General features: G+C 43.7%; 1 protein-coding gene across 4 annotated transcripts in view; it reads left to right on the forward strand.

Moving 5' to 3' along the window:
* EPN2 (epsin 2) overlaps positions 1-19,822 on the forward strand; it is a 64,507-nt gene extending 44,685 nt beyond the window's left edge. For 3 of the 4 annotated variants that reach the window (XM_055803624.1, XM_055803623.1, XM_055803622.1), the window contains 7 exons: positions 4,649-4,761; positions 6,271-6,363; positions 6,628-6,784; positions 9,858-10,031; positions 11,636-11,728; positions 12,660-12,875; positions 15,279-19,822. In XM_055803624.1, coding sequence (XP_055659599.1) covers positions 4,649-4,761; positions 6,271-6,363; positions 6,628-6,784; positions 9,858-10,031; positions 11,636-11,728; positions 12,660-12,875; positions 15,279-15,616 — 1,184 coding nt within the window. In that variant the 3' untranslated portion in view covers positions 15,617-19,822. The remainder of the gene's footprint in view (positions 1-4,648; positions 4,762-6,270; positions 6,364-6,627; positions 6,785-9,857; positions 10,032-11,635; positions 11,729-12,659; positions 12,876-15,278) is intronic. The other variant, XM_055803625.1, reaches the window with a different exon arrangement.
* Positions 19,823-26,304: the final 6,482 nt, after the last annotated feature.

The raw sequence follows: 26,304 nt of genomic DNA on the forward strand, positions 1-26,304 counted from the left end.
ATGCAGTAAAGCTGATCAGCTCCACTGTGTCACTTTAATAGGTGCAATTAATTCTCTTCTTGTATTTGAAAGATCTCTTTAATTCCCAGTGGAAAGGTGGATTACACAATTCCAAGATTAAGCAGTTTGCACATGCTCTTTCATAATATGAGAGGTTAGTTTGGCTTTTTGAAGTACCCTATCTTTATTTGAATAGTCTTTCATTTGAAGACTAACAAATGGGATCTCCACTTGGTTCCCAAGTGAATTGCTGTCGGTTTGTATCATTCTAATTTAAGTCAGCCTTGGTTTTGCTTATCTTTTGTAGGTGTACCAGTTGAGTGAGGAGGCAACTTTTCTTTCTGAACAAATGTGACTAAGAACTGAATTTAATTCTTAAGAATGCCACCTGCTGGGGCTTATTTTCCATGGTGCTCTGTGCCATCACATGGTCTAGAGTGACATTTTAAAAAAATCCCCAAACCAACAAACAACAACCCTAAAAAACACCACCAGCAACAAAAAAGACCCACCCAAAACCAACTCAAAAACCCAAACAGATGCTTCTGAATGAAAATACCCAGTCTGATTTTTATACTGGGACTGATTTTTATCATTAATGTAGGCAAGGACTCTGCTTTCTAGCTGTGCACTGTATATACACATCAACTCACTAACTTAACCAAACCTATAGACATCTACAGAGGGCTTTTAATATAGTTGAAATATAGTAGATTACCCATAGATATGTATCAAAGACGTCATAGCTGGTACTAGAGACAGATGGTGGAGCAGAATCCTGCTTTAGTGATTAACTGAGTTTGGAAATCATTTCCTTGCACTGCAGCTAGAGTCTTGGTGAGAAGACAGCCCGGTGGCTTGTCTCCCTGCAGAAGCAGATACCCACGCAGTTGCTTCTGAGCAGCCTAGGCAGGCTGGGATCTCCAAATTCTCAAAGCAGCAACAAAGCAGGGCTTAGCAGGTCAGAATTGATCTATTGAGTCCCATCTTACATAAACATCTGAGTTAACTGTCATGTGCTGTGGGATAAGAGATTCTTTGTGTGGCGGCGATACTGTTACTAAGGCAATAACCTTTATGCTAGATCCTCGCAACTAAACATTAGTGCAGGATGGGGCCAATACAGAAGGGTAGTTATAATACTGCAGGAATTTAGGAGTGAAGGTGCTGGATAAAACATGTCAGATTACTACCAAGGACAGTGTTTAGAATTTCCCTTAATTCTTTTTCAAAAGATATGCTGGCAGCTATTTAATGTAGATGGTTTTATAACCACTGTGGAAGTTTAAATGTAAAATAGGAAAATTTTTTATCATTTTTTCTTTGTAGTGTGAGGCCCAAGGAAGAATGTAAAATTGGCCATTTTTTTAAAAATTTTTTTTTTTTGGTAAAAGGAGCTCTGAAGTGCCTTTAGAGTTAATAAAACCAAGTAGAATGAATTGCTGAAAAGCCTAAAAGTGAAAATCAATAAGCTATATCTGTGAGACCCCTTATTATCTGTGTTCAGATCCTGGAGCCACTGAATGCTGGTCTCTGTTGGGAGCTGTGAGGTAATGTAGCTCTCTGCCAAAGCAAGCCTGCGATTCCCCTGCGCGGCTGGGAGGCGAGGACCCACCGTGGGAGGGCGAGTGAGATGCTTGGAGCAGGATGCGGTCCCTGCTTCTTGCAGCTTTTGAGTGCAAAAAAGCTGCACGCTGTTAAAAGATGAAACTGATGAGCACTTTGAGTAAGCAGTTCTTCTTGTGGAAATGGGAGGAAAATCAACATTGAGTTAACCCATTTCACATCATCTTAAAGTCATTCTACTATCAGCTTCTAAGTTGTTATGGAATGTAGTTCTGTCAACAGAGATGGAAAAACTCGTATGCAGAAAGTACAGGAAATCACATTCTTTCTCACAATTGCAGTTCAAGAAACAGAAGACTGGAGGGTACCTGCTTGATCATAGCCCAGTTGCCATCTGTTCTCAGGTGACTGTGCTGGTGTCCCATATGTACGCTTATCCAGCTTGGTTTTTAAACCAGTTACGACTCTTTCCTTCTATAATTCCTGCTGGAAAGCTGCTTCTATTTGTCACTCAGCTTTACTCATGGTCAATTTCTACCGTCATTCGTTCTTGCCCCTTTATCTTAAATAGCTTTTCTCACTCCATAGTATTTGCAAGCCTGATGTATTTAGCAACCATAAACTGCTCAATCTTCCTTTGGTGAAGATAAACACGTAAAATATTCTCTGTGCTCAGAAGGGAAGTGTTTCTACGTACATTCTGTTTTGAAATAGTCTGTTGCGGATTTGAATGACTAGAATTGGATTTGGTACGTCTGAATTCCATCTAATGCTTTGATGCAGTAGTGCTGATGTTAGCAATAGCTGGTTTAGGTTGGTGGCTGGGAGTTACCATGTACTAAAGAATGTTCTCTACATCTCTGTCACTTGCAATTGATGCTCCCAGTTAGTAGAAGGTGGTCGTCAAAGGAGATATTTTTCTTTCTCTGTATCATTCCATTTGCCTTTTCATGTTTTTTGTTTGGTTGTTTGTTTATATTCCTGTTTCTCCCGCTAGTTCAACAATGCTTCTTAGCATTATCTTTGCACCTTCCCATAACATCCTGCATTTGTTTATTACATACTTTTTCTTAAGATTGGTCTTGAAGCCAGTTCTTGAGAAACTGTTACTAAACTTCCTTGGTGGTAGGCAGCATGATGTAATCCCTTCAGCTGGTTTTGTACATTTCAGTTCTTATACTACCCTCTGTTTAACAGTAACATGCTATTGAGCATCAAAAAATGCTGTGCTGAGTCCACATAAATGAACTTTACTGCTTTTCCTTTTAACTGTCAAATTGGAGAAGGATCTCCATTTTTCTGTCATGGGCTACCTTTTGGTAACTTTGTGTTGAGTTTTATCCTGTTTAAAATTTTCTTTATGTTCATATTTAAGAATATTCAAATTTTACAAGCATTTTAAGGTTGTATTTTCTGTGCTGTCAGACATCCTGTTATCTGATGCCCTGTTTATTCCTACTCATAAGTCTCTGATAGTCCATATAATGTATTGGAGGGCCTGTCTGAGACTGTTGGAGCAAAAAGTACTCATGAAGCAGGCTTAATTTAGATAACTTATATGTGAAAGTTTGAAAAAGTAATAGAGTTGAAGTACAAGTAACATCTTTATGTGAAGTAAGGAGCTTGTCTGGTTGGCTTGAAAACTACAGGATCAGCACAACCTGGAAGAATTGTTCTGGGCAATTAATTTGTCCCTTTAGAAATGGAGTGGGATGGGATGTCACACTGGGTGTATGGTAGAAAGGAAGGTCATTCCTCATTTACGGAGTGTCACCTTTCTTCTGGCCTGCCAGGTGAGAGAGAAGGTTGCACTTTTTATTTTGTAATATCATTTTGGCCTAAAACTGAGGAAGAACAAGAACAAGTCTGGGAAATATTTGGAGGATGAACGTAGTGACTGAAATAGAGGTTTTTAAAATTACAGTTTGGCACTCTAGTTTTTACATGCCCAGCTGACCTATCAAGAAGGAACTTGATTTCTTTGAGCTTGACATGCTAGTTCAGACATATGGTTCCTCTTTATTAATATGTCAATATATATTTTGCCAAACTGATTTTCATTCCAACCATTAAATACAAACTTCCTTGCCAAAGGAAGACAAAATTTCTGTGTAAATGATGTGGATGGTAGAGAATTATCTGAGAGAGCAAGTGAGCACAAAAGTTGTTTAAATACTGTGTAGTTACACACCTGCTGGTGTTGTCCCATTGAGATGGGAATTTCTGCCTGCTACCGTAGTGAAAACATCAGTAAAAGAACATTTGTGTATTAGGAAACTGTGTATTCTAGCTGTTAAGCTGGACTGTTACTCGAGGAGGAGTAGGGCAGATTACCAGCTAGTTCTCAGCTAATAGAGGCCTTCATCCAAAGGAAGACCAACCAACCACAAAACCCAAACAACCCTTTCAACCTATATACCAAACTTCTTTTAAACGGAGAATGGTAGAGTATTTTTTGTAAATTTGGAGTATGAATAGCTGTCTTGTTTGTCTCTGAGCCTGTTTAGCAGTTAAGAATAGTTCTTTATCTGTCCCATTAAGATGGTATTATTTTACAGAAAAGTGGGTGGTATCCAATTTTACCCTGGTATTGGCCAACTCCCAGCAAATCCTTGCCAACATTGGAAGATGTAAGAAATATCAACAAATATTTTCTTGAATGATTAATTCTGTAGTTTTTTAAATCAGTGTCCTGCCCCTCAAAACTCTGATATGCTGAGACATGGTACCCAGCATTTATTGGTAATACTTCTTGATATTACAGCCACACTGACACAGAAAGCCTTTGTTTTCCAGGAATGTTTTTCCTTTAAAGAATTGAACTGTCTTGCAGAGTTCTTCCTGCTTAATTGTTCTGGCTTGTTAACCTCAGCCTTGGTACAGGCTTTATCCTTGACAGTTGAGGGAGCTGATGGTGGTCAGCAAGTTGTTGACCTCTGGCTCCCAGGTAGCCCGTTGCTGGGCTTGGGGACCTTTGAGAATGGCTGTCTGAAAGTGGGGTGGTCTGGTCAGAGAAATAATGAAACCTATATCTTCTGGGGTTCTGGTGTGTTAAATTTGCTGATCTTTTTTTCTCCAACAGCTACGTCCCCTCGAGTTTCCTCGGAGCTCGAGCAGGCCCGGCCTCAGACAAGTGGGGAAGAGGAACTCCAACTGCAGCTTGCGCTGGCTATGAGCCGGGAAGTAGCAGAGCAGGTTAGTTCCTGTGTAGGTTTTCCAAAGTCTCCATGCTTTGATAGTTGAGACTACAATCCTGTTTGGTTGTTTTTTTTCTTTTCCAATGGCAGCTTGGCTTTGTTCCAGGTGGAACAGGGGGAGAGAAAAGCCATTTTGGAAGATACTTGTTTTATTTTTTTTGTTTAAATCTCTTTTTAAAGTAACTTCAGCCTCCGAGCTGTTGAGGCTAGTGGAAGATGACAATCACTTTGCAAGAAGACTTTGTGTGGGAGGATGTTAATCATCACATTACTGAAGATGTTTTCAGTTAGGAAGAACTGAAAACATTACTAGTCCTTAAAACCTTCATTAATGGGGACAGCATAAGAAATGTCAGTGAATTCTGATTGCAGTGAAATGGAATGATGTGTTCATTTGGTAAGACTGTCTGGAACAGAAGGGTGACCTGATGCAAAGTACTGGAATATGTAAAGAACCTGGTTTAAGTAACTTGGCTCCTAATCTATCACATGGGTTATGTTACTGTGATAATTCTTAGGAGGTTCGTTCTGAATCTGGAGTGAATGCTGTAGTGGTCGATAAGATTTACTGCATGTTAATATGGAACAAAGTTGTTGAATCTCAGCTATGAGTGAAAATTCAAGTCAGCAGTGTTGAGTATATGTAATATTTTAGAGGCTTCCTGTGACAACTTTAGCTAACTGCTGTATATTAAGCATTAGTATCCCTATGCTTGGAAGGGGAGACTGTCACCCAGTAAACTTTGTCATTGTTGAGCAATAAAGTTAAAGAAAATAAAAATCAGAATCTTATTGATTGAAATGGCTTAAAAAAAAATCACAAGGGAAATACCAGCTGGGGGATTAGTCAACCTCTGAAAGATGATGCAAACAAAGATATTTAAAGTAGTTGAATGTACCACAAACATGGTAGTTTACAGATGTTTAAAACCTACATAATATACGTGGAGTTGGCTAGATTAATTCACTTAGCATTCTTTACAACAGTTGCATCGAGTGTGGAGGGAAGCTGAGAAAAGCCAGGAAAATTAAAGTTTAAATCACTACATACTTCAGTGGTGATGTGAATGCTTAAAAACGTTACAGTAATTTAGAGGTGGGATATTTACTTTGTCTTTAAGTTCAGTGGTGTTTCTAGCATTGTAACTGAATTTTGGAAAGAACATTTCATTTATAGCTTTCCCATTAGAAGTAAAAACACGAGGGTAAATTTCAATCAGCAAAATAGATGTTACGGTGTTACAGGGTCAGCGTGCTCCTGACCTCTGTTTGAGGCAAGAATCACAAGAAAATTTCCCCCCCCACACTTGTGCTATGTACAAGTTACAGCAAATAACCCTGGTAATCCCACTGCGCGTGCCTGTGGTGCACATCGCTCCTAGGGTGGCAGGGATTACTGCCCAGGCCTTCCCTGGCAGTGTCCTGCCAAGGGGGCTAGGACCTGGAGGGAGCAAGCAGCACAGTCTAGGCTAATGGTCTATATCAACAGTGTTGATTTCCTTTGCAGGAGGAGCGCCTCAGACGCGGAGATGATCTGAGATTACAGATGGCTCTGGAGGAGAGTCGCAGAGACACAATTAAAATTCCCAAAAAGAAGGAGGTAGTGCCTTCGACTAAGAAATTCCTGGTTATGCTGCCAAAAGCTGAAATACAGTAACACAAAATAGCTTAATAATGAGCTCTTTTATGCTTTTGGGTTTGCTTTGTTGTATAGCTTAAAGCTTCTTCCATGTGGGTTAAATTTCAAAATACTAGTCAATGCAGGTGTATAAAAGGAAAAAAATAATTGCTTCTTCACTCTCATGGGTTTTTACTTCAGACTGGTAATGCTCTTGATTAAAGCTCAGATTATTCCTGCCCTCAGCATACCACTTTGTTGGACCTAATGGATGCCCTGCCCTCGTCGGCACCGGCCCCGCAGAAAACGGAGCCTTGGGGACCTCCTGCTGTTGCAAACCAAACTGATCCCTGGGGAGGATCCACAGTTGCAGCTACTGCCTCTGACCCATGGCAATCATTTGGTAAGTATAAACTGCCAGAAGGAATGCTTCTTTAAAAGTTTTTGCTTTTTAATGTTGAGCTTTTCGAAGTTTCTCAAGGTACAATGTCATGCTTGATAACGATGGTGTGTTAGTCCATTTTGTTTGTTTCCCATACTCTAGAACTAACGTTCCTCTAACGCATTTCCAAGCAGAAACAAATGGAAATTGCACTCTTTTTAAGCAGCTGGGTTTTTGTATGTGCATTTTGAATCTTAAAGAGGAAAAGAGCGAAGCTTCTGTCATCTTTATACAGCAAAAAAATTTGTCTCAGCGGGAGCATACTCATGCTTTGACTGCTAGTTGTGTCCAGTGTCATGGATTTAGACTCTTGTCAGTACGTAAGAGTACTTAGGCACAAGGTGCTGTAGTTAAGAAGGCCATAGATCTGAATTACCGTGTCTTTAATTGCTCCTGGTGAAATATGATGTGTATACTGTCAGTACCAACTGGATTATTCTTTAAATGGAGATTTTTATACTGAACAAAATTGAGGTTCCTATTTTAAATACTTACTGTGTTCCATAAGCTTCTGATGCTAAATTAATGGAATCTATTTCTGAAGTGAAAGATCCAGTCCTTCACACATTAGAGAGCAATTAAACCCAGTTTTTTGCGTGTTTGTGTGTGTTTTGCTGCCTGTGTAGTGTGCTGTTTTATAGGTTAGCCAAGGTCTGTCCAAGGAGTTAATTCCTTTGCATAAGAAAGTTGATGATTCCTCACAGTACTTGTTAAACTTGCTATATCTGTGGAATTGGAGCTGGATCTAATTTTTGTTGGCTTTGGATTTTTTTCTTTTTGGAGGGACAGGGGGTTTCTGTGCAATGGAAGCTATTTCATGAGGACTAACAGCTTAGTTCTGCAAGTCTTGTTTCATGCTGGTGATTCTACAAGCTCTGCTATAAAGTGCTTTGAAGTCATTTGCATTAGCATTCAGCACGCCACTATAGAGATTCCTGATGAAAATTTTGAAGTTTAGTAATGAAATGCTGCTTCTTCCCCCCTGGTGGCATTAAAGGCACCTACATAGTTACTGGGCCAACTACAGTTCATTGTTCTAAGTGAAATCAGAAAAGCCCAAGTTTTTTTCTGTGGTTAAAAAACAAACAAAACCCACCTTCTTCAAATACCGTGCTCGATCTATCATCCTCTGACAAGATTTTTCTTGTATCAGTTGCAGCTGTAGCATTTCCTCTCATGGCTCCCAGCTTTATTAACGCCATAGAACAACCCCTTGTTCCAGCTTGCTGGTTACTTGGCTCCCAAGTAACTTGAGGGAGCTTGAAGATGTAAGATTTATGAATTGGACTGCTAATAAAAGAGTGGCTCATTAAACTGTATTTCTCAAATCCTGCATGTGTTTTGGCATTTCAGTAGAGATAATGGAAGCTACGGGAAGGTATCTTCCCAAGTGCTCTAATTCTGTGCACTCTTTTTTTATGAAAGAAAAGACTTTTCTTTTTTTTTTTTTTGAAAGCTTCCGTTTATGGGAATGCTGTCATTAGCATTTCTTGTGTGACATTGCTCGTAACTCAGCACTAAGGGTAGATAAAGGAAATGTAAGTACTGGTGTGGGAATAGTTGGACTTGCTATGAGAATTGCTATGAATAGCAATTGCTACAAATAGTTGGACTTCCTACGAGAATTCTTGCTTGGAGAATTTTAGCGTTGCCTCGTCTGAAGCTGTAGCAAGACCATGCTGCCTGTTGATGAAACAAAGACCACATTGCAAACTGGAATTTGTGCCACTGTGTATAGCATTGAATTATTTTTCAAGAAAATTGTGATGCTGGGGGGTTTGTATGTATTTTTAAAAAATAAAACAGTACTCATTTGTAACTTGAAACCCACATGGTGGTTAAAGATAATAGCTATGTACTACATGGGTAATTCTGTCCTACTCATGGATTATACAGCACTCCTTTAGTAACTAAGCCATGACTAGTTGGGAAGTTTCATTGGGATGGGGGAATGTGTTTGCATGTGCTATCTGACTTGAAGGTAATTGATCACCGCAGAGTTTTCAGGCTGTGCGTTTCAAGTACTGGGTTCCCATTCCTGCACTGTGGTGGGTGGGGGGCAGCGGGGATGAATGACATGGGAGCAAAGCAAGACTGATACCTTCTGACAGAGGCCTGGCCCACTGCAAATCTGAAATGTAATTTGTTAAGCCAAAACAGTGTTATTTAATGGTGGAAGGAAGAAGTCATCACCTAAGCTGAAAAGCAACAAATTAGTAGGCTAAGGAGGAAGAAGAAAAAACTGGCAGGAAATTGTTATGTAGTGAGGCAAGTTTCTTTCTCTTTCCTTCTCCCTTTACTGCCTTAATTTTCTACTTCCCACTAGGAAGACCTAATCTTGTGCAGAACCTGGAGCAGTTTGGTAGCCTGAATTTGTAGGAATGAAGAGTTTTCAGCATCTTCCAATAAAAATGGGAATCCTGAACATAAAGGCATGAGGTTTAAAAGAAAAATACAGGAAGAGGTATTAGTGGACAGCTTAGATCTGTGCCAGGAGGAGTCTTACAAATGGGAATAAAAAGCACAACTAGCTCAGGGAAGCTGATTATATTTTTATAAAATGACAGTATGGTTAAAAGAGTTTGAAAAATATTCCCTTTGAATCTTACATATTTCTGTTCTTTGTCCAAGCCTTAATGTTGTGTATTTCATACCTTTTACATATAGACTTTTTAGAAACCTCCTTTCCCATGAGTTCATAAATTCACCCTGTGATTTAGGTCATCTTCAGTCAGATGTTGTCTATTGTGGTGGCAGCGTAAAAAAAGCAAGTTTTCTTGTTGGAACTGCAGATTTTTTTATTCAGCTTCAAATGGGAGATTTTATTAATTTCTTGCACAGAATTTACTTGTGCTTGTTGTTTAGTATGTAGGACAGAAATGCTGAGACATCAGTATTCCTAATATTGAACTGCTTCGCCTATTTATGTTTAGTATTAATTGGCAGTAATGGCTCATAAGAGAGATTAATCTCCAAGGAAAGGTTTCCAAAATGAAACTGTGCTGACTTGTATTCCTGTTGGCTTTATTTGCAGGTGCCAAACCAGCTGCTTCTGTTGACCCTTGGGCAGCACCAGCAGGATCCACAGCTCAGTCTCTGTCCAAAAATGTTGACCCTTGGGCCCCTGCTCAGCCATCTTCTACTGCAGCAAAATCATCTGTGGATCCTTGGGGACCAGCACCTGCAAACAAACCTCTGTCTACTTCTGGTGAGAAATGGTCTCATCCCATATCCATATTATTTGAGTAATGAAAGTGAAATTTCTTGCATTGCTTGGTTAAAAGAAGCTGTGTGCTGAACAATTTGCAGAACTGGTTGGTAAAATAATAAATGGGAGTTGTAATGGCTAGCAGCAAAAAGAACTTAAGATGTAATTATTCTGACTTGGAGCTCTGAATCCTTGTTACTTCTTCAGGCTCTGTCCCTTGTATGTTCTTTCATTGGTATGTGTGGATGCATGCTGAGCACTTACGGCTGCTGCTGCTGTTGGTTTTTAAATGGGTTTTATCTTTAATTAGACAAGGACTTAATTTCTGGAAATGAATGATACTATAATTTTACCTTTCATCATGATAAATAGCTATGCAGATGGATGTCTCTGCACACATAGATTGACAGGTTGAACAGCTTCACGCTCTGAGGAGACTTTTAGAGGTGCAAATGTTAATTCAGACTGAGGGTGTGAAAGCTATCCCTAAGTCCTTGTGTAGCAAGATGCAGAAGGTGCTGATGTAATTGTCTATTCATGCTCTGTAACTAATGCAACCTTGATGAATCTTAATACCTGGTATTTTCATGTTGGCACCGTGGCTAAATGCATCCTAAATGCATTTTCTGCTAGTCATTCATTTCAGTGCATAATAAACAAAGGAATCTGAGTACTGCAAAAGGTTCTCTCATCAGCTTTTCACTGGGCAAAGGGCAATAACTAGATCATTATGAGAATGATTCTTGAACTATGGTGGGTCTTTGTTCTTGATAAGAAGTATTAGTGATGCACAATCTTCACTCATTCTCTTGGGGTTTTGTCTTTTTGCCCTTTTTATGGAGCTAAGCGGTACTTCCATTTGCTTGAAATGTGGTGGAGGTTAAAACTAAATTAGAAAAACATTTCAACTAATTAAAAAAACCCAGCAAACTTTAAAGCTGTTCAGGATGGTGATTGCTGTTCATTTAGGTGTGGTTTTTCTTCCTCCATTTTGAGGTGAGTGTGTCCACGTTTTGAAAGTGTTAACTTTTTCATTGGTTGCAAGCTATGGGCAAGTTCTGGTGCTTTAGCTAACAGGGCCTTACTGTCTCTACATGGCATAGATAACCTTTTCTGTTGCATTACTCCTCCTTTTAACTTGGGAAGCGTAAGTCAAATCATTGCTTAAGTTGTAGCAATGCTAGATTTGTCCTTGGAACCGTATTCAGGAGTGTGTTTTACTTGAGGGCTGTTTAACACTTTATAGTTTAGGCTGTAAATTCATTGCTGTTGTCTTTCTCTGCAGCAATATCTGCCTGCCTATAAGTCTCTCTAGTGCAGACACTCAGTAAAAACCCAGCATGCTAAGGTGTGCCTCGCATTGTGATTTAAAAGCACATTGCTCTGAATTAGTTGGCTAATACTGTAAGAAAGGACAGTTCTCTGATGTTATCCTTCTCCCTGGTCCTGGGTAAGAGTAGGAGCTGATCTGAACTGCTGCCCTGGATCCTGACAGAGCGGCTTCTTGGTAACGTGAATGGATTAGCAATTCCTTTCAGTAGGATCAGGTGTGTGATGCAACTGAAGATCTGTTAATGACAGGGCTGTCTTGTTGTTTTGAACAGGAAGTACATCTTTTGACCTCTTCAGTAATTTGAATGGTACAGTTAAAGATGATTTTTCTGAATTTGACACACTTCGAACTTCCAAAAAGCCAGGTATGAATCAAATTCTTAGCATGCGGACAGTTTGGGTGATAGTCTCAGCAACAAATGTCTCTACTCTTAAATTTTATTTTTAAAAAAATAAAAATTGACTTTCACAAAGGAAGAGACTAAAACTGGTGATGATGCAGCAGTAAAAGCTTGTTAGCATTTTGGCCTGTGCATGAACTTACAGGGAATAGGCCTTTTGCATTGTAGGCCATAGAATTTCACTCTGTAACCTTTTGCTGCATTGACCCAGAAATCTGTTTGACTTCTAAATTTACAGTATCCAGTGTGATTGTAGCATGGCTCATGCTCAGAGTGTCACACAGAACAATGTTGACTGAATTTGTCAAATGTGTAAATTCTAGTGTGTAACAATAGCAGGAAGATGAGAAAATACACTTCTATGAATGCTTTAATTTATCTTTTATTTGGTTGTTAGGCACTACAATAAAAATTGCCAGCCCTTAACATATAAGTGCTGTGTTCTTTCAGGATGGTTCTGCCTGAAAGAATGGTGACTAATTCAAAGCTGGGCTAGGCTTCTTTAACACAAAAGAGAGAACTGGGTGGAATTTAGCTAGGAAGGGTGCAGCAGTGGTGTAGTGCAAGGGCAGAAGCAAAGGTGTTTGAATATCTTTTCCTTGGAGACTCTTAGTCCCATCTGTTGCAGCATAGCTGTGAGAACATTTGTCAGGGCAAATCAGGTAGCACCTTCAGTAGAGCACTGCAACTCTTAACTGTAGCTTCTTCATACTCTTCTAAAGAACATTTATCTGCTTGCATGCTATAAGGGTGTAATGTGTACTGAAATGTATAAATCTGACTAATACAAACAATAGGTTTTAAAACGTTTCTCTTGTCAGAGGCTTCAGGGTTTCTTTGCTTGACTATGTAGATTAATGAGGTAAATTTTGTTTTTCTCTTTGTGTTGTTTCAGCTGAATCAGGTTCCACTTTGCCATCTCAGCATAGCGGTACCACAAGTCCTGATCTCTTTGATTCCCAGCACTCAAGCATGACATCAAGCAAACAAAGTGCAGCTCGGAAAACCCCTGAGTCTTTTTTGGGCCCCAATGCTGCTTTGGTAAACCTGGATTCACTGGTGTCTAAGCCACCGCAACCTGTTACTTCACTGAATCCATTCTTGGCACCAGGTCTGTTCCTGCACATTCCTTCAGTTTTCTGTTGTAGCTTTCCCTTCCTATAGGAAAACTCTGCATAACTCAGTCCTATTTGATTTAATGTAAGTTAGTTTGGCATGTTTTTCTTGATTACTTCAGCCAATAGATCATGACTGTGAGCAGGAGGGCAAGGCATCGTGGTTTCAAGGCATACTGCGGGACCTTGAAAGCACAGAGTTTCTGCTCTTGCCTCTGCAGCTGATCTGCTGGCTGAGCTCTGTTCAAGCAGTTTCTCTTCCACTTTTACCCTTGCTCTCTCAAAATTATTTGTGTTAGAAGACTTTGGGTTATTAAAAATGACTGAGCTAAAGCTGACATTGCAAAACAGGTAAGATGTGAAGTTGGGCCACCAGAGAATCCCTTGGGAAGGTAATAGGTGGTAGGTTCCTGTGGAACCAGGTAGGAATTGTGCTTTTGCTTGTGCTGCAGCAGGCGCAGTAGCACCTCTGACTGCAGCCTGAGGTTCCAGATAGCAAACTGCAGTGTAATTTAGTGGGTTGTTAGTTAGGCTGTCTTTAGGCTAGCTTGATAAACTAGTTTTGATCAAAACCCACTCTCAATGTATTTGGGGGGGGGGGGGGGGGGGGGGAAGAAAAAAAAGAAAAAAAGTAGGTTGTTACAGTTCTGTAAGTTGGCCTGTGTGATAAAGTGAGCTTGTACTTAGAGCAGCCATAGATAGTGACACTGAGCACATGGAAGATGTATGTATTTTCTAAAAGCTGTTTGTATGCACTGACATGTCTATGTGATACTAGCATGGGCAGATAAAGTGCTATTTCAGTATTTATTTTCTTCACTCTTCCAATGAAAAAAAAAAAAAGACGGTTTATTAAACTCCTTGGGTAGGAAAAAACCAGTAATTCTGGACAACCTTGGCAGTGTTTAGCAAGAGGAAGTCTGTGTATCTGCCATTACCGGTTACTACAAGAAGTTTATAAGGGGTCACTGGGCCATCCAAATAACACTATACATATATGGTAAAAGGAATTTGTAGTGTTGGCAGCAGTCCAGAGAACCTCAAACGCTGGGAAAGTTATTCTCTGATTTCTCTAGCACCGCTGTAATTCGGAAACAACTTGTTTACTTTACGAATTCTTGTCAAAACTCAGTGCCAGAAACATGTACAACTTCTAAATGGAGTTGACTGGATGAGATCTTGAAGCAAACGCACAAATCTGCAGTAGTCAGATTGCAGTAAAGGAGTACAGAGAGCCTGCAGTTCTCTTCTGCAATGCAAATTTTAAGTAGCATTTTAAAAAATATAAATTGGTGATCTGGATGTAACCAAATTTAGAACCTGGCTCTCCAGTGACCACTATCAGAAGTGGAAACTGTTGGTCAGCAAAGGGATGTTTTGTGGCATTGGACAGGCTGGACTGATGGGCTGAGGCTGATTTGTATGAGGTTCAACAGGGCTCAGTGCCGGGTTCTGCGTTTGGGTCACACCAGCCCCAGGCAGCGTGACAGGCTGGGGGCAGAGGGGCTGATGAGCTGCCTGGTGGGAAAGGACCTTGGGGTGCTGGTCAACAGCCGGCTGAACAGGAGCCAGCAGTGTGCCCAGGTAGCCAAGGTGGCCAGCAGCATCCTGGCTTGTGTCAGAAACAGCGTGGCCAGCAGGACCAGGGCAGTGCCCGTCCCCCTGTACTGGGGGCACTGGTGCGGCTGCCCCTTGAACCCTGGGTTCAAGTGTGGGGCCCCTCACTGGAAGAAAGACCTTGAGGGACTGGAGCATGTCCAGAGATGGGCAGGGGGCTGGGGAAGGGGCTGGAGTACAAGTCTTAGGAGGAGCAGCTGAGGGAACCAGGGCTGGTTTAGCCTGGAGAACCTTATCACTCTCTACAGCTGCCTGACAGGGGCTGTAGTGAGGTGGGGGTCGGTCTCTTCTCCCAAGTAATGAGTGATAGGACAAGAGGAAACAGCCTCAAGTTGCACTGGGGGAGTTAGGTTGGATACCAGGAAAAGATCTCTTCACTGAAAGGTTTGTCAAGCACTGGGACAGGCTGCCCAGGGAGGTGGTGGAGTCGTTGTCCCTGGAGGTAATAAAAATGTGTGTAGATGTGGTGCTTAGGGCTGTGGTTCAGGGGTGGGCTTGGCACTGCTGAGTTAGCGGTTGGACTCTGATCTGAAAGGTCTTTTCCAGCCTAAATGATTCAATGATTCTCTGATTGATAGGTTCAAGGAAACAGACTGTACTTGTGCACCAGTGCAGCCCCAGTTTGCTGAATGCGTCCACGCAGGTTTCTCTGCAGGGTGTTTTGGGGTTGGGAGCACGTGGAGATGGCCAGGAGGGGATTTGCCAGAAAAGATGATCTCCAAAATCTTGTGTTTATGGTGTGCGATCTCTTTCCCTCTTCCCGCTTCTTCTCTCAAAACTAGGCGCCGCTACAGCACCAACTCCAATCAACCCCTTCCAAGTGAATCAGCCTCAGCCACTCACTCTAAATCAGATGAGAGCGAGTCCTGTGATGGGAACCAGCCCTTCCTTCAGTGCTGTGCCACCGATAAGCATGGAGCCAATACCTCTGTCTTCCATGGCCCCAGTGCCTGTGGGAATGGCACCGATACCAGCTATGGGCACTGTGGCCTCTATAACAAGGATGGGCCAGGGGCTGAACGTGAGCATTGCAGGATCAATGACCCAGCCTCTTCACAGTACAGGAATCCCGCCGTCAGCATCCCAGTCTACAAATACAACTAACCCTTTTCTCCTATAAAGACCCAATTAAAGGAACTTTCTTTTCATAGTGTTTCCAGGCTGAAGTCTTTACAGCAAAATGAACGTGGCCTGTGTGGACTGAACGGTGTGTAAGAGACTTGGAAGTAGATTTGCAGTTTACAGTTATGATCTTTGAAGAGTTGTCTCTACTTACCAGTTAATCTAAATCTAGTCTTTGCTACAGATGGTACCTTACTTTGGCTTGTTGAGCATTATGTGAAATGTTCAGACTTTTCACCAAAGTTAGATTCTGCCCATTTTGTTACTTTGTTAATCATTTCAATACACTTTCTAGGGAGAACCTGCCATTTTAAACTCCGTGGGCTATTTTGTAGATGTCAGATGATGTGCTGGATCCTGAAATTACTATTTACCTGCATATGTCACTTCTTATGCCCATATGATAGACCTGAGATTCAGAGTGCTAGTGAATGTTTTGCACATAACTATACACAGTTCTAGACTGTTGGTTCACCCATAGTCCTTACTCTAGAAGAGAATGATTCGGAGGGCCCAGGTGGCTGGTTTTTATGCATTAAACGTTGCAACGCAAAATCACACTGCTTTCGTATAAGAGGTTTGACCGAGAAAGCAAGCTTGTCTCAAAAGCAAAAAAACAAAAAAACCAAACTTCCCCAAAAAACCCAGACAAAAAACCCCCAGAACATTCTCAAGTTGTCAAGTATAACGTGTGCTGTTGTATGCAGTGTTGAATTTGTACACTACTCTTTAAGGACTCCTGAGGAACTCTCTGTGAGTGGCATGCTGCACTCGTGCTGAGTGAGTGTCCTGCTCTGTGCTTGTCCAGTACCAGCTTCGTTTGGAAGTTAACGTGTATTTTGTTTTTATTTGACTTACAATGTGAGTTGAAAGAAAAAAGAAATACAGTGGGACAACTCTGAATTCAATTTCACCGGGGCAAGCTTTAAAACTAATTCAGGCTTAACCTTGCTATATGCAGTTACTCTTGTATACTTTTGCACATATTTTGTTTAGTACAGTTTCATATTTGAGTTTGCAGAGTTACCTAATAGTCCTTTTTTTGCTAATTTTTATAATGTGGTTCTTATTTAACTGTCTGGTTTTGATAGATTTATCAAGTCTGGCTGAAAAATTAAGATATTGGCAAATGTCATTTTTATGGTTTTAATGCCCTCTTATTTATGGTTTTAGCTCTTTGTTTCTGTAAAGAGAGTTTAAAAGGGAAGATTAACACTAAAATATTTACTTTTAAATGAAGTATTCATAATGCAAATCAAAACAAATTCTCGTGACTAATTATTTTTAGATGAATTAAATTTGAGCATAACATGATTTAAGACTGCATTAAAAAGAAAAAACACTAAAGTCGCCTTTCCCTTGATTTGTTCCCGTTTTCCAGTTACCAAAATGGACAGACGTTTAGCCTTTATGACTGTCGGAAGAGAGGCTGTTTTTTCTTGTAATACTTGAGATGTTAAAAATTCTAATGTACAAACACGACTCATTAATTTTATTGACTAATTTTTCTTAATGAAAGGTGCGCTCCATATTGATAACCGGTTCCATTTACAACTATTAATTGTAAGCTGAACTATTACATTTTAACTTGCATGCCTGGACTCATCGGCACTAAACCACGCTCAGGTTCCAGCCAGTGTTTCTGGTGGAAACCTGGCCTTCTCACAGATGGCAACGTGTCCGAGCTCTGCTTTCACAAGCAACGCAAACACCCGCAGAGCATGTGGAAAGGGATGTTCCCGTGCTTGCTACTGCCTTGAGGGCGTCTCTGTGAATGAACTGATGCATCTTGGTGGCCTTTCCCTAATGACAAGGAGGGGAAAACAAAACAAAACAAAGAAGATGAAAGAAGTTGTCAGAGTTGTGTGTTCTGGTGTAGTGATGCTGTGTGGGACTGTGCCAGTCTAGGGTTGTGTGCCACAGGAGAGAGGGGCTGGCTGACGTGGAAGGGACTGGGTTATATCTTTTGGTGGGTAGGGGAGGCTGAAAGACTATCAAATCTAGGGTACAATCACAGATTTTAGCTGTGTAGGTCAGTGTAGCTCTATTAGTGTACGGAATGCTAAGTGTGTGGATGTTTCTATGCAGATTGTTCTATCCTCTTGAATACTATTGAATTTGCAAGTAGGATTCAGAATATTCATCTGCTCTTGTTTTTATATAGGAGGAAAGAGAATTGCTGTCCACACCCAGTATGTCTTTAAAAAAAAAACAAAACAAAACAAAAAACCATTCATGTTGCCTTTCAGAATAAGGAAAAATACTTTACTTTTTTGTTGTTGTTGAAGTTATTGAAAAGTGTAGACCAGGAAGGGTGTGATTCTTGCAGATGGAGGGGGGGTGGGGGGTGGGGAAGTGATTTCCACTTGATCTGTGGCAAGATTTATCCATCATTATTTTTCCAATTTAATTTTATCAACAGTGGAATTGAGGTCACTTGATGTTTTTCCCTTGGTCTGTCACCTGAATGCATTTGCAACAGTTAGATGGGGCATGGTCTGTTCAGCCAAAAATGTGTAACCGCATCCTGTCGTTAAACACTAGGTAACATTTTGGAGGCGAGGTGGAGTTTGATAGTAAGTATTCAAAATGATAAAGTTATCTACGGTTCAGAGTCACGATTTGTCACCGTGAATGATAAAACTGTGCTGTTGGTCTGGTAGGGAGCCCTAGCTTAATGAAACTGCTGAATGGCAAATTGTTGCTTTCACCAAGCCACTTCTGTAAGAGCTGTATTACTTTATACCTATCTATGTATAGATATATATCGCACAATAAACCAGGACAGGGCACTCTGAAGAGCGATCGGCCCAGACTGTGGTGCTGTAAAGCTTTAGGCTAAGGACTGACTGTGCCGAGATTCCCAGCCTGGCGTGGGGGTTGTGGCAGGAGACGAGTCGAAGACGATACGAGCTGGTTTGGTGAATGTGCTTGGTTCCTGGGCTGGAGGTGCGCCCGTGTCGCAGCTTGTGCAGGTGTGGGGCGCTGTAGCAGTGACGCTGAACGGTGGCTGCTGTCCTAGCCAGGTGAACCTTCAGTTGTGTCCAGAACGGTCAATCTCTTTTCGCGATGATTTAACTGCTTTCCAGAATAACTCTTCCTCCCTCCTCGCCCTCCCACTTCTTTTTGCATGGAGGACACGTGCGTATCCGATCACATCTGCTCTGGCATATTTCTCCAAATGCATTTCCCTCTCCCCCTTCTTCTCTCACTTGCAAATACTAAAAGTGCTTTTGATTTTTAAAATGTTAGTATCCCAAAATAGCCTTACTGGTCAAATTGACCAAAGATAAAGTGTTAAATATTTTGTAAAAAAAAAAAAAAAAAAATCTTGGCATAATTTTAAACCCAAAATAAGCTCAGTTATTTATTCAGTTTTATACTATATAGAAACTAAACTACATTGAGGGGACAGGGAAGGAAAACCATGGTGGGTTGTGGTGTTTACAGTCTTTTTGAAGTCCCATAGCTAAGACAACTATTCTTATCCATCTTCCCTTTTGCTGTTACGGTTTCTAATGTGTACTGTATGTATTAATATTGCACAAATTGTGGAGAAATATATGGTTTATTTTTCACAGCAGAATCTCACAAGACTTGCTTCCTTTACAACTGTTACAATTTAAATATTTACCAAACTGTTTTCATAATACTGGGAGCCGGCTGCTTTTTATGAATTTGTGCTGACTATTGACATTATTTACTGTATAAATAATTTATCATTTGTACTATTGTATCATAATGTCTGTATCTTTGTGTCATTTTTCCCAAGCGAAGTCACAGATGTGATATTTAATAATGCCATCAGAACAGTGGAAAGACAAGGGGTTTGTAGGTGACTGGTCAGAATTAAAATTGTATTGCTTATATTCCAGCCGTGTTGCTTCTTCAAGACTCTGCGTAGTGTTTATAATCCCATTCAAAAAAACTGTTACTGCCATGCTTGGTTTGGTTTTCGAGCAAGTTGATGGCTTGGTTGAGATAATTTAAGGTTTGTGCTAAAAGTCCTAGGTGCTAGGAGAAATCTAACCGTTACGGAGAGTAATGCTTCTTGTACATTGTCAATGTGATTTCTTCGATGCTTTCATCACTTTCCTGGGGCAGGCCTGCTCTTACTATGAGAAAGGAGGGTTTCTTATAGGTCACTTAAATCGGAATCAGTTGAGACCTTACTAACTCAATAAAAATGAAGACTTGTGTTGCAGGTGACTGAATTGCTTCTTTAAACCACATAACCCTTTAAACAGCACTTTTGGAGGGGTAAGCAAGGACTGTCTCATGGAGGCTTCTGTGTTTATGTGAAGACAGAAGTCTGGGGAAGGTGTGACTTAAAGCCAGCACTTGTGGAGTAAGGGCTGGGGAACTGTGACAAAACGTCTTCGCTTCCCAAGTTTGCAGTAGTTCAGTCTTGCCCTTCCTGCAGGCTTGGCTCCGTCCCCTCGGTCAAGTGGCCCGGCAGATGGGTAACAGGGAGCCTGGCTCCAGCAGGGAAGTGATTTCAGCTTCTAATTCTGGACGGTTTAAGTTGAAGGGTGCTTAATTAGCAGGCTATTTCAAGAGCTACCTCTCCAGAGCCCTTCCAGGTTTTCTGTAGTTTGCTGCCAATCAGGCTGATCACTAATTGAAAAGTTAATTTCTTAATGCTGACACTGCAGTGGTGCTAAAGACCCGACTGTCAGAAAGGTGGCCACAGGGAAAAAAACATCTGTTTTGGTTTCCGATCCGTGGTACGGAGCTGGCTGGGGGTGTTGTGCAAACCGGCCGCCCCAGTAGCATGCCAGTTTCCCTGGAGAACGAGGCTGGCTCTGGTCAGGTCTTTGATTCGTTTTGCTTCTGTGTTTGGGCCACTAATAAAAAGAGGAAAAACGTCCTTTGCCAGGGTGGCAGCCCAGATACCTGTGGCTTTTTGTACCTCTCATTTTTACAGAAGGATGCTTTCCGCTGCTGGGGGGTGGGGTGGGGGGCTCCTGTGCGTGTGTGTTGCTCTGGCTGCTCGCTCTTCCTGTGTGATCAGCACTTCTGCTCTGGTTTACTCTGGCCTCTTGACATCGCACGTTAAATAAAGCTGCTGGTTACAGGAAAGGTTTAGGAAGGACTCAAAGTGGAAACGTGGGTGATGACTCTGTGATGCTCCTCAAAAGGAGCTGAATGCCGCAGGCTGGGCTGGCCGAGGGGCTGCTGGAGGGAGCCGGAGCTGACAGGGCCTGTTGGGAGCTCTGGCTGCGGCCGAGCCTTCCTCTGGCCTTGGGCAAGCTGCGCTGCCCCGACCCGGCTCTCCTCTTCCTCTTCTGTGAAGTGGGGCGGTGTTTGCCCACTGCGGAGGAAGAGGCTGGCTGGATGAAGCATTATCTAGAGCCTTGCCCTCATCCGCACCAGTGTTGCCAGAGTGTTTCTGCTGAATGCGTACGTTGCCGTTACCTCTTGTTTGTGCTGGCCCGAGTGACGTAACTTGGCTCTTCCGCTCCTTTTCGTCGAACTGTGAGAAAATGGTTTGAGTCGGCTTGTGCCGTGGCTTTGGCAAGACTTTTGCAACTGCCTGCCATCTACATTGCAGAGAACCAGTGTGATTTATGGAGCCCTTTGTGTTTAAAACTTCTGCCTTGTTGAAGTTAGCTGTCATCCACCTCCCGGGTAGTCCCTGTCCTGGGAGCTGGGACATGGACGAACGCGGATTTCATAAAGGCAAACGTTTGGGAGCTCAGGATTATAAATGGTGAGGAGCCGGGGTTGTACGCTGCAGTAATGATCCTGTCTTTGCTGTCAGTCGATTGTACCCTGTAATGGGTGAAGAATTGGGGTTTTGATGAGTCAAGGTTCCCTCTGGTGCTTCAGACATCCCTGTCAATTACCCATTAGGGCGGTTAATTGGCAGCAGTCTGGCGATCGATAGGGGATCGGCATCCTACCCGTGTAACACAACCTAGTGATTTGCAGCGGTTGAAGTAGTAATTGATGAATGGGGGAGCATGGTGATGCCTTTGCGGGGAGATAGCGTGGCCTTTGGCTTTGCTAGGGGGAGCCCAGAGCTGTACCAAACCTGGAGTGAGCAATGGGACCCTCAGATCCGTGGTAAAGGAGATAATCTGTCCTTCCCCCAACAGCTGTTTAATGGGTGGGACAAGGAGGCGGTGCAGACTTTATCCACAAGTAAACTGGTGACCAGCAGGATTGTTTGGTGTGATGTGCATTGAAACTCGGCTCAAAAAGGCTGCTTAAAGCATGTGAACGTCTGCATGGCCAGCAGAGCGCGGATCCTGCCGTGCCGTGCTGAGGGCCGCAGGCAGCGTGTGCTGCTGGAGGTGGATGAGATGCTGGGCTGGAGGGAGCGGGTGTCTGTCAGCCACTGTGGCTGTTGAGCAGCACTTAGCACGTCCAGGCTGCTTCTCTGCTTGATCCGTTCTCAACGTGTTGAGCAAATGTGTTCCTGTTCTCAGATGAAAGAAAATAAATGACATTTCAAATAGACAGAATAAAGCTGTAGTATAAGGTAGAGTCTGTCTTCTCAGCTCCCTGCCTGCTGCTGCCTGACGTGAAGCCTCACTGGGACATCAGCACTCCCAGCTTTGCAGTTTGATTGCTTAAATATGCTCTAGGAGATCCTCACAAGCCAGTATCATGGTTTTAAGCCCTGTTTAAACATCTGGAGCTGCTGTAGATCCGATCGGGGCTCGATCCAGCTCAGGGTCCTGCTTCTGGCGTAGAGCCCTTCGTAGAGCAAAGGCGTTGTGGCCAGTAGCCACCAGTACAGCTGTCGGACGGGCCCTTTGTGAAACCGCCGTGTGTGGGCTGTGGGAGCAGCGTGGCACACGGCTGCGTCGGGCAGGGCTGGAGAACGCCATGCACGGGCAGAGGTGAGGGCCGAACAGCCCCTGCGGGACACCGACTCTGCGTGGAGCTGCCCCACTGGCTGTGCCGTTGCTGCCCCACATGGGATTCCCCGCAGCGCTGTGGCCGAGCCACCTCTAGTAATTTCTAAGATGGAAAATCGTGAGATGCTTTGCTTGTGTCCCACCGGGGTGGGAATGTGGAACCCGTGAAAATCAGGCAATGTGCTCCCTGTTCCCCTTGAAGGGCTTTTTGGCCAAGGAATGAAAATTGGGTGGTTTAACCAAGCCTGAAGGGAGCCAGTTCTGCCTCGGTGTAACAGCACACACGGCCTAGGAGACCGTGGGCTGGCTGGGGTTGTGCTGGCTGATGGCGGTGGGGGTTTCTTTGCTTTTTTAAATGCCTTCGTTAGCAAGTCTGGCACTAAATGTGGTGATACTGAGGTGAATTTAGGTACTTAAATATCTTGGCCTGAATAGAGGTATAAAAATAGAAACCTGCAGCAGTTACATGCTTCTGCTGATCATCCCTCTGAAGGACGAGACTGAATCCCTTGCACCCCGCCATGAGAGCAGGTTCTGTTGCACTCTCGCTTCTCTGCAGCCTCCCTCCTGGGGGCTCGGGCCTGGTTTGGTGGCCGAAGGACCGGTTTCTAACAGGATTTGTGCCCTAAAGATGGCCACGTACTGGAAATTTGTTGTCTCGAGCCCAGCCCTTGTAACCTGCTGTCCTTGTGCAGGGCAGGCTCTGGTGCGCTGTGGAGGGTGCTGGGTGTGCTGCAGAGGGTGCTGGGTGTGCTCTGGTGCACTGTGGAGGGTGCTGGGTGCGCTCTGGTGTGCTGCGGAGGGTACTGGGTTCACTGCGGAGGGTGCTGCGGACGTTGTTTCTGGGTTTGCAAACACCCATGAGTGCCTCGGCTCTTGGGCTTTGAGCTCAGCCACATTTGCCTCCCAGAGGACTCCCCACCTGATGGACAAATCCTCGTGGGTCCCCTCTGCAGCGTGTGCCCCGTGGATGAATAGGACTGAACGTCCCCTGCGGGGCAGGCAGCCTCTGGTCTGCTCCTTGCTGGTTCCTGCTCAGGGGTTTGTGGGGCCTGGGAGACACTGGGAATTGCTGGTGGCTGCTCCAGACCGGCACAGGTTTGTGCGGCTGGACCCTGGGTCCCAGCTGGGCTGGGTGGTGGGTGCAGGAGGGGGGAGTCATCATGTTCTCGTGGGGGTTCGCCTCCTGGAGCACGTTTTAGGGGCACCCTGGAGACGTCCTGCGTGGGCTCTGCCGCAGCCACCCGCTTGCCCAGCTGCTGCTCCCTGCCAAAATGGAAGAGCCCCAGGGGTCGGTGGCTCCTGTTGGTGCTGCAAGGCCCCGTGTCCCCCCAACACTGGGGAGCTGGCGGTGCCTGGCCAGACACGGGCTCTGCACTGCAGCCTTAGGTGCCAGCCCGGCTCTGTCACCGCTGATGCTGTTTGTTCTGTGTGACCCCCATCTCCCACCCAGCTGCCCCATCCTGCTACTTCACAGCCCCATGTCCGGGACTGCGGGTCTGGGGCGTTCAGCCCCCCTTATCTCCTGGCATCAGGTCCTGGCATGATGCTCCGGTGACCTTGGCACAGACGGGTCATCCTGGGGCTGGTCTGCAATGGGCTGATACGCTGCTGGTGATGAGCCTCGGTAATGCTGGAGCCAAAGCTCTGCTTTTTCTTCAAATCTGGCTGTTCTGTGATTTTGTGTTTACTTTTTTTTTCCTCTTTTGTTTTCCTTTGGAGTATTTCACAGGAGGCTCCTGCTCCTAAACCGACACTGCTGCCGGCGAGCAGCTGCTGTCAGCTTTAATCCATTTGCAAGACTCACTTTCAGATGGAGACACCTTCTAGCTGCTGCAATACTGCTGCTGTAAACAGCCTGGTGGGCCCCAGGGCAGTTTCTGGAGTGCTCGCTGCTGCCAGTTTCTGGCTCGGTCCCACTCCCTGTGAGGCAGCTCGGTGGCTTGTAGCACTGGGAGGCGCTTGCCCCATGCTCGGGACAAGGGGCAGTGGCAGGGACGCTGGTACCATTGCACTGAGCGATTTCCATGTGGGAACAGGAAAAACTTGGGTGTCCTTCATGCAACCTTGTTCGCCCGCTGTTACTAGTAACCTCCAACGTCTTCCTAAAGGTTGCAAACTGCCACGAGAGGGCAGGAGCTGATGCTGCTATTTCTAGTGTTGGTAGAAAGGGCTGCAAATACCGGTTCCTAAAGACTATCCAAACGATTTTCCTTTTTCTGGAGGGTGTGATTCACAAGCTGCTGCTCAGTCCGTGTCCTTGGCCGTCTCCCTCCCAGGGTGGCTTCCACAGTGATGGCAGGAAAACTCTGCCATGAAGCGAGCACGGTCCTGCTGGGCAGCTCGCTCCAAAGCTCCTCCAGAGCCGGGGAGCAGAGGAGGGCTTCTGCAAAGCCCCCAACTATCTCACATTTTCCTCTAACAGGTCTCTCTTGTTTTGATGGCCTTGAACCCTCATCTTGTGTCAGGACACATGTTCTGAATGAAGATATTTTATTTTCTTTCCTCTGCCCATCTTGAATTAGGAGGTTAATGGCCAATTTCACTGTCTGGGAGAAACTTAAGCGTAACAAAACAGAAGCTACAGTGCCAGCTGACAGCCTCATGCTGCCATCTGTGCTACAAGGGCTTGGGAACTTCAGTTTTGAATAAAAGGGAGAATGATTAACTAGTAAACGAGCAGGGTGGTTACAGCTGCCTGAAGAGTGGGTGAAAGGAAATTACTTTGAGCCTCCACTGTAACAGGGCTGTTTTTTTCTGGGTTTTGGCTGTTCTTAAAGCCTGGGGTTCTTTTAACCTTTAACACTAACTGCAACCACCATTTACGTGTCATAAATCCCTTCCTTATGAATGTCACCTGGTCTCAGCAGCACAGTGTCATGTCTATCCGTACTCCTCTGCCATGAGTAGAGATTCTCTGCAGGGTGAAACAGCTGCCAATGCTCTGCCATGCCCAAGTACCAGAGACAGCTTTCCAGAAAATTATAAAGGCAGCAGCAAGCCTGTCTCTGGGAGAAGAGTGTGTTTGTGAGAGATATCAACAGTTGCCTTGGAACAAAGGAATGGCATTGAACTCAGGAAACACACTGAAAACATCACCCCCACACGTGCCCTTGTGTAAGGAGCAAACTATCAGACTGAAAAGCTCCTGCAGTGAAATGCTCACAAGCTAAACACATTAAGGCCTTGAAGAAGGTATGTGAGGTTCTTCATAAACATGATCGGGACACTGAGGAGTCAAAAAAACCCCCAAACAAACCCACCAAAAACAACCAACCAAACCAGAGAAAACAGGCAAAAAGCCCTCTTAATGCAGGTAGCAGCGGCGGGGATCTATAGACTTGCATATCTTCAATACTGTTCTATGGACTTTGGGGTTTTAAATTTTTTTTTAAACCCTTGCTTTTCAGTTTTCTTTTAACCTTTCTTCTGAGGGTCCCTGCAGCTCAGCTGTGAACAGCGAAGCTGAGCAAACACACGTGTTGGTTTTGCTCAGTCTCAGTGTGTTAAGCATCCAACTGCTCATTCGAAATCGGTGCAATTCAGGAGATCAGTTGTAGCACCACACTGCAAAGCTGCACATGAATAAATTCACTGCACCCCTGTGGGCACAAAGTCTGGGCTTTATCTGGGTTTAACAGGTTTCTCATGGCTAGAAACTCTGCTGTGCAGTTGGGCTGCAATTGGAATGGGGGCAGGTAACTGTGCTCAAGGGAAAAAAGATATTTAAATGGTAGCAGGTTTAATGTTTGCCTTTCAAGTATTTCAAACACAGATATTTATCCTGCTACTGTAGGTAACAGCTTCCCAAATGCTT

The sequence above is a fragment of the Falco peregrinus genome, chromosome 5 (genome assembly GCF_023634155.1).
Source record: "Falco peregrinus isolate bFalPer1 chromosome 5, bFalPer1.pri, whole genome shotgun sequence".
Classification (NCBI taxonomy): domain Eukaryota; kingdom Metazoa; phylum Chordata; class Aves; order Falconiformes; family Falconidae; genus Falco; species Falco peregrinus.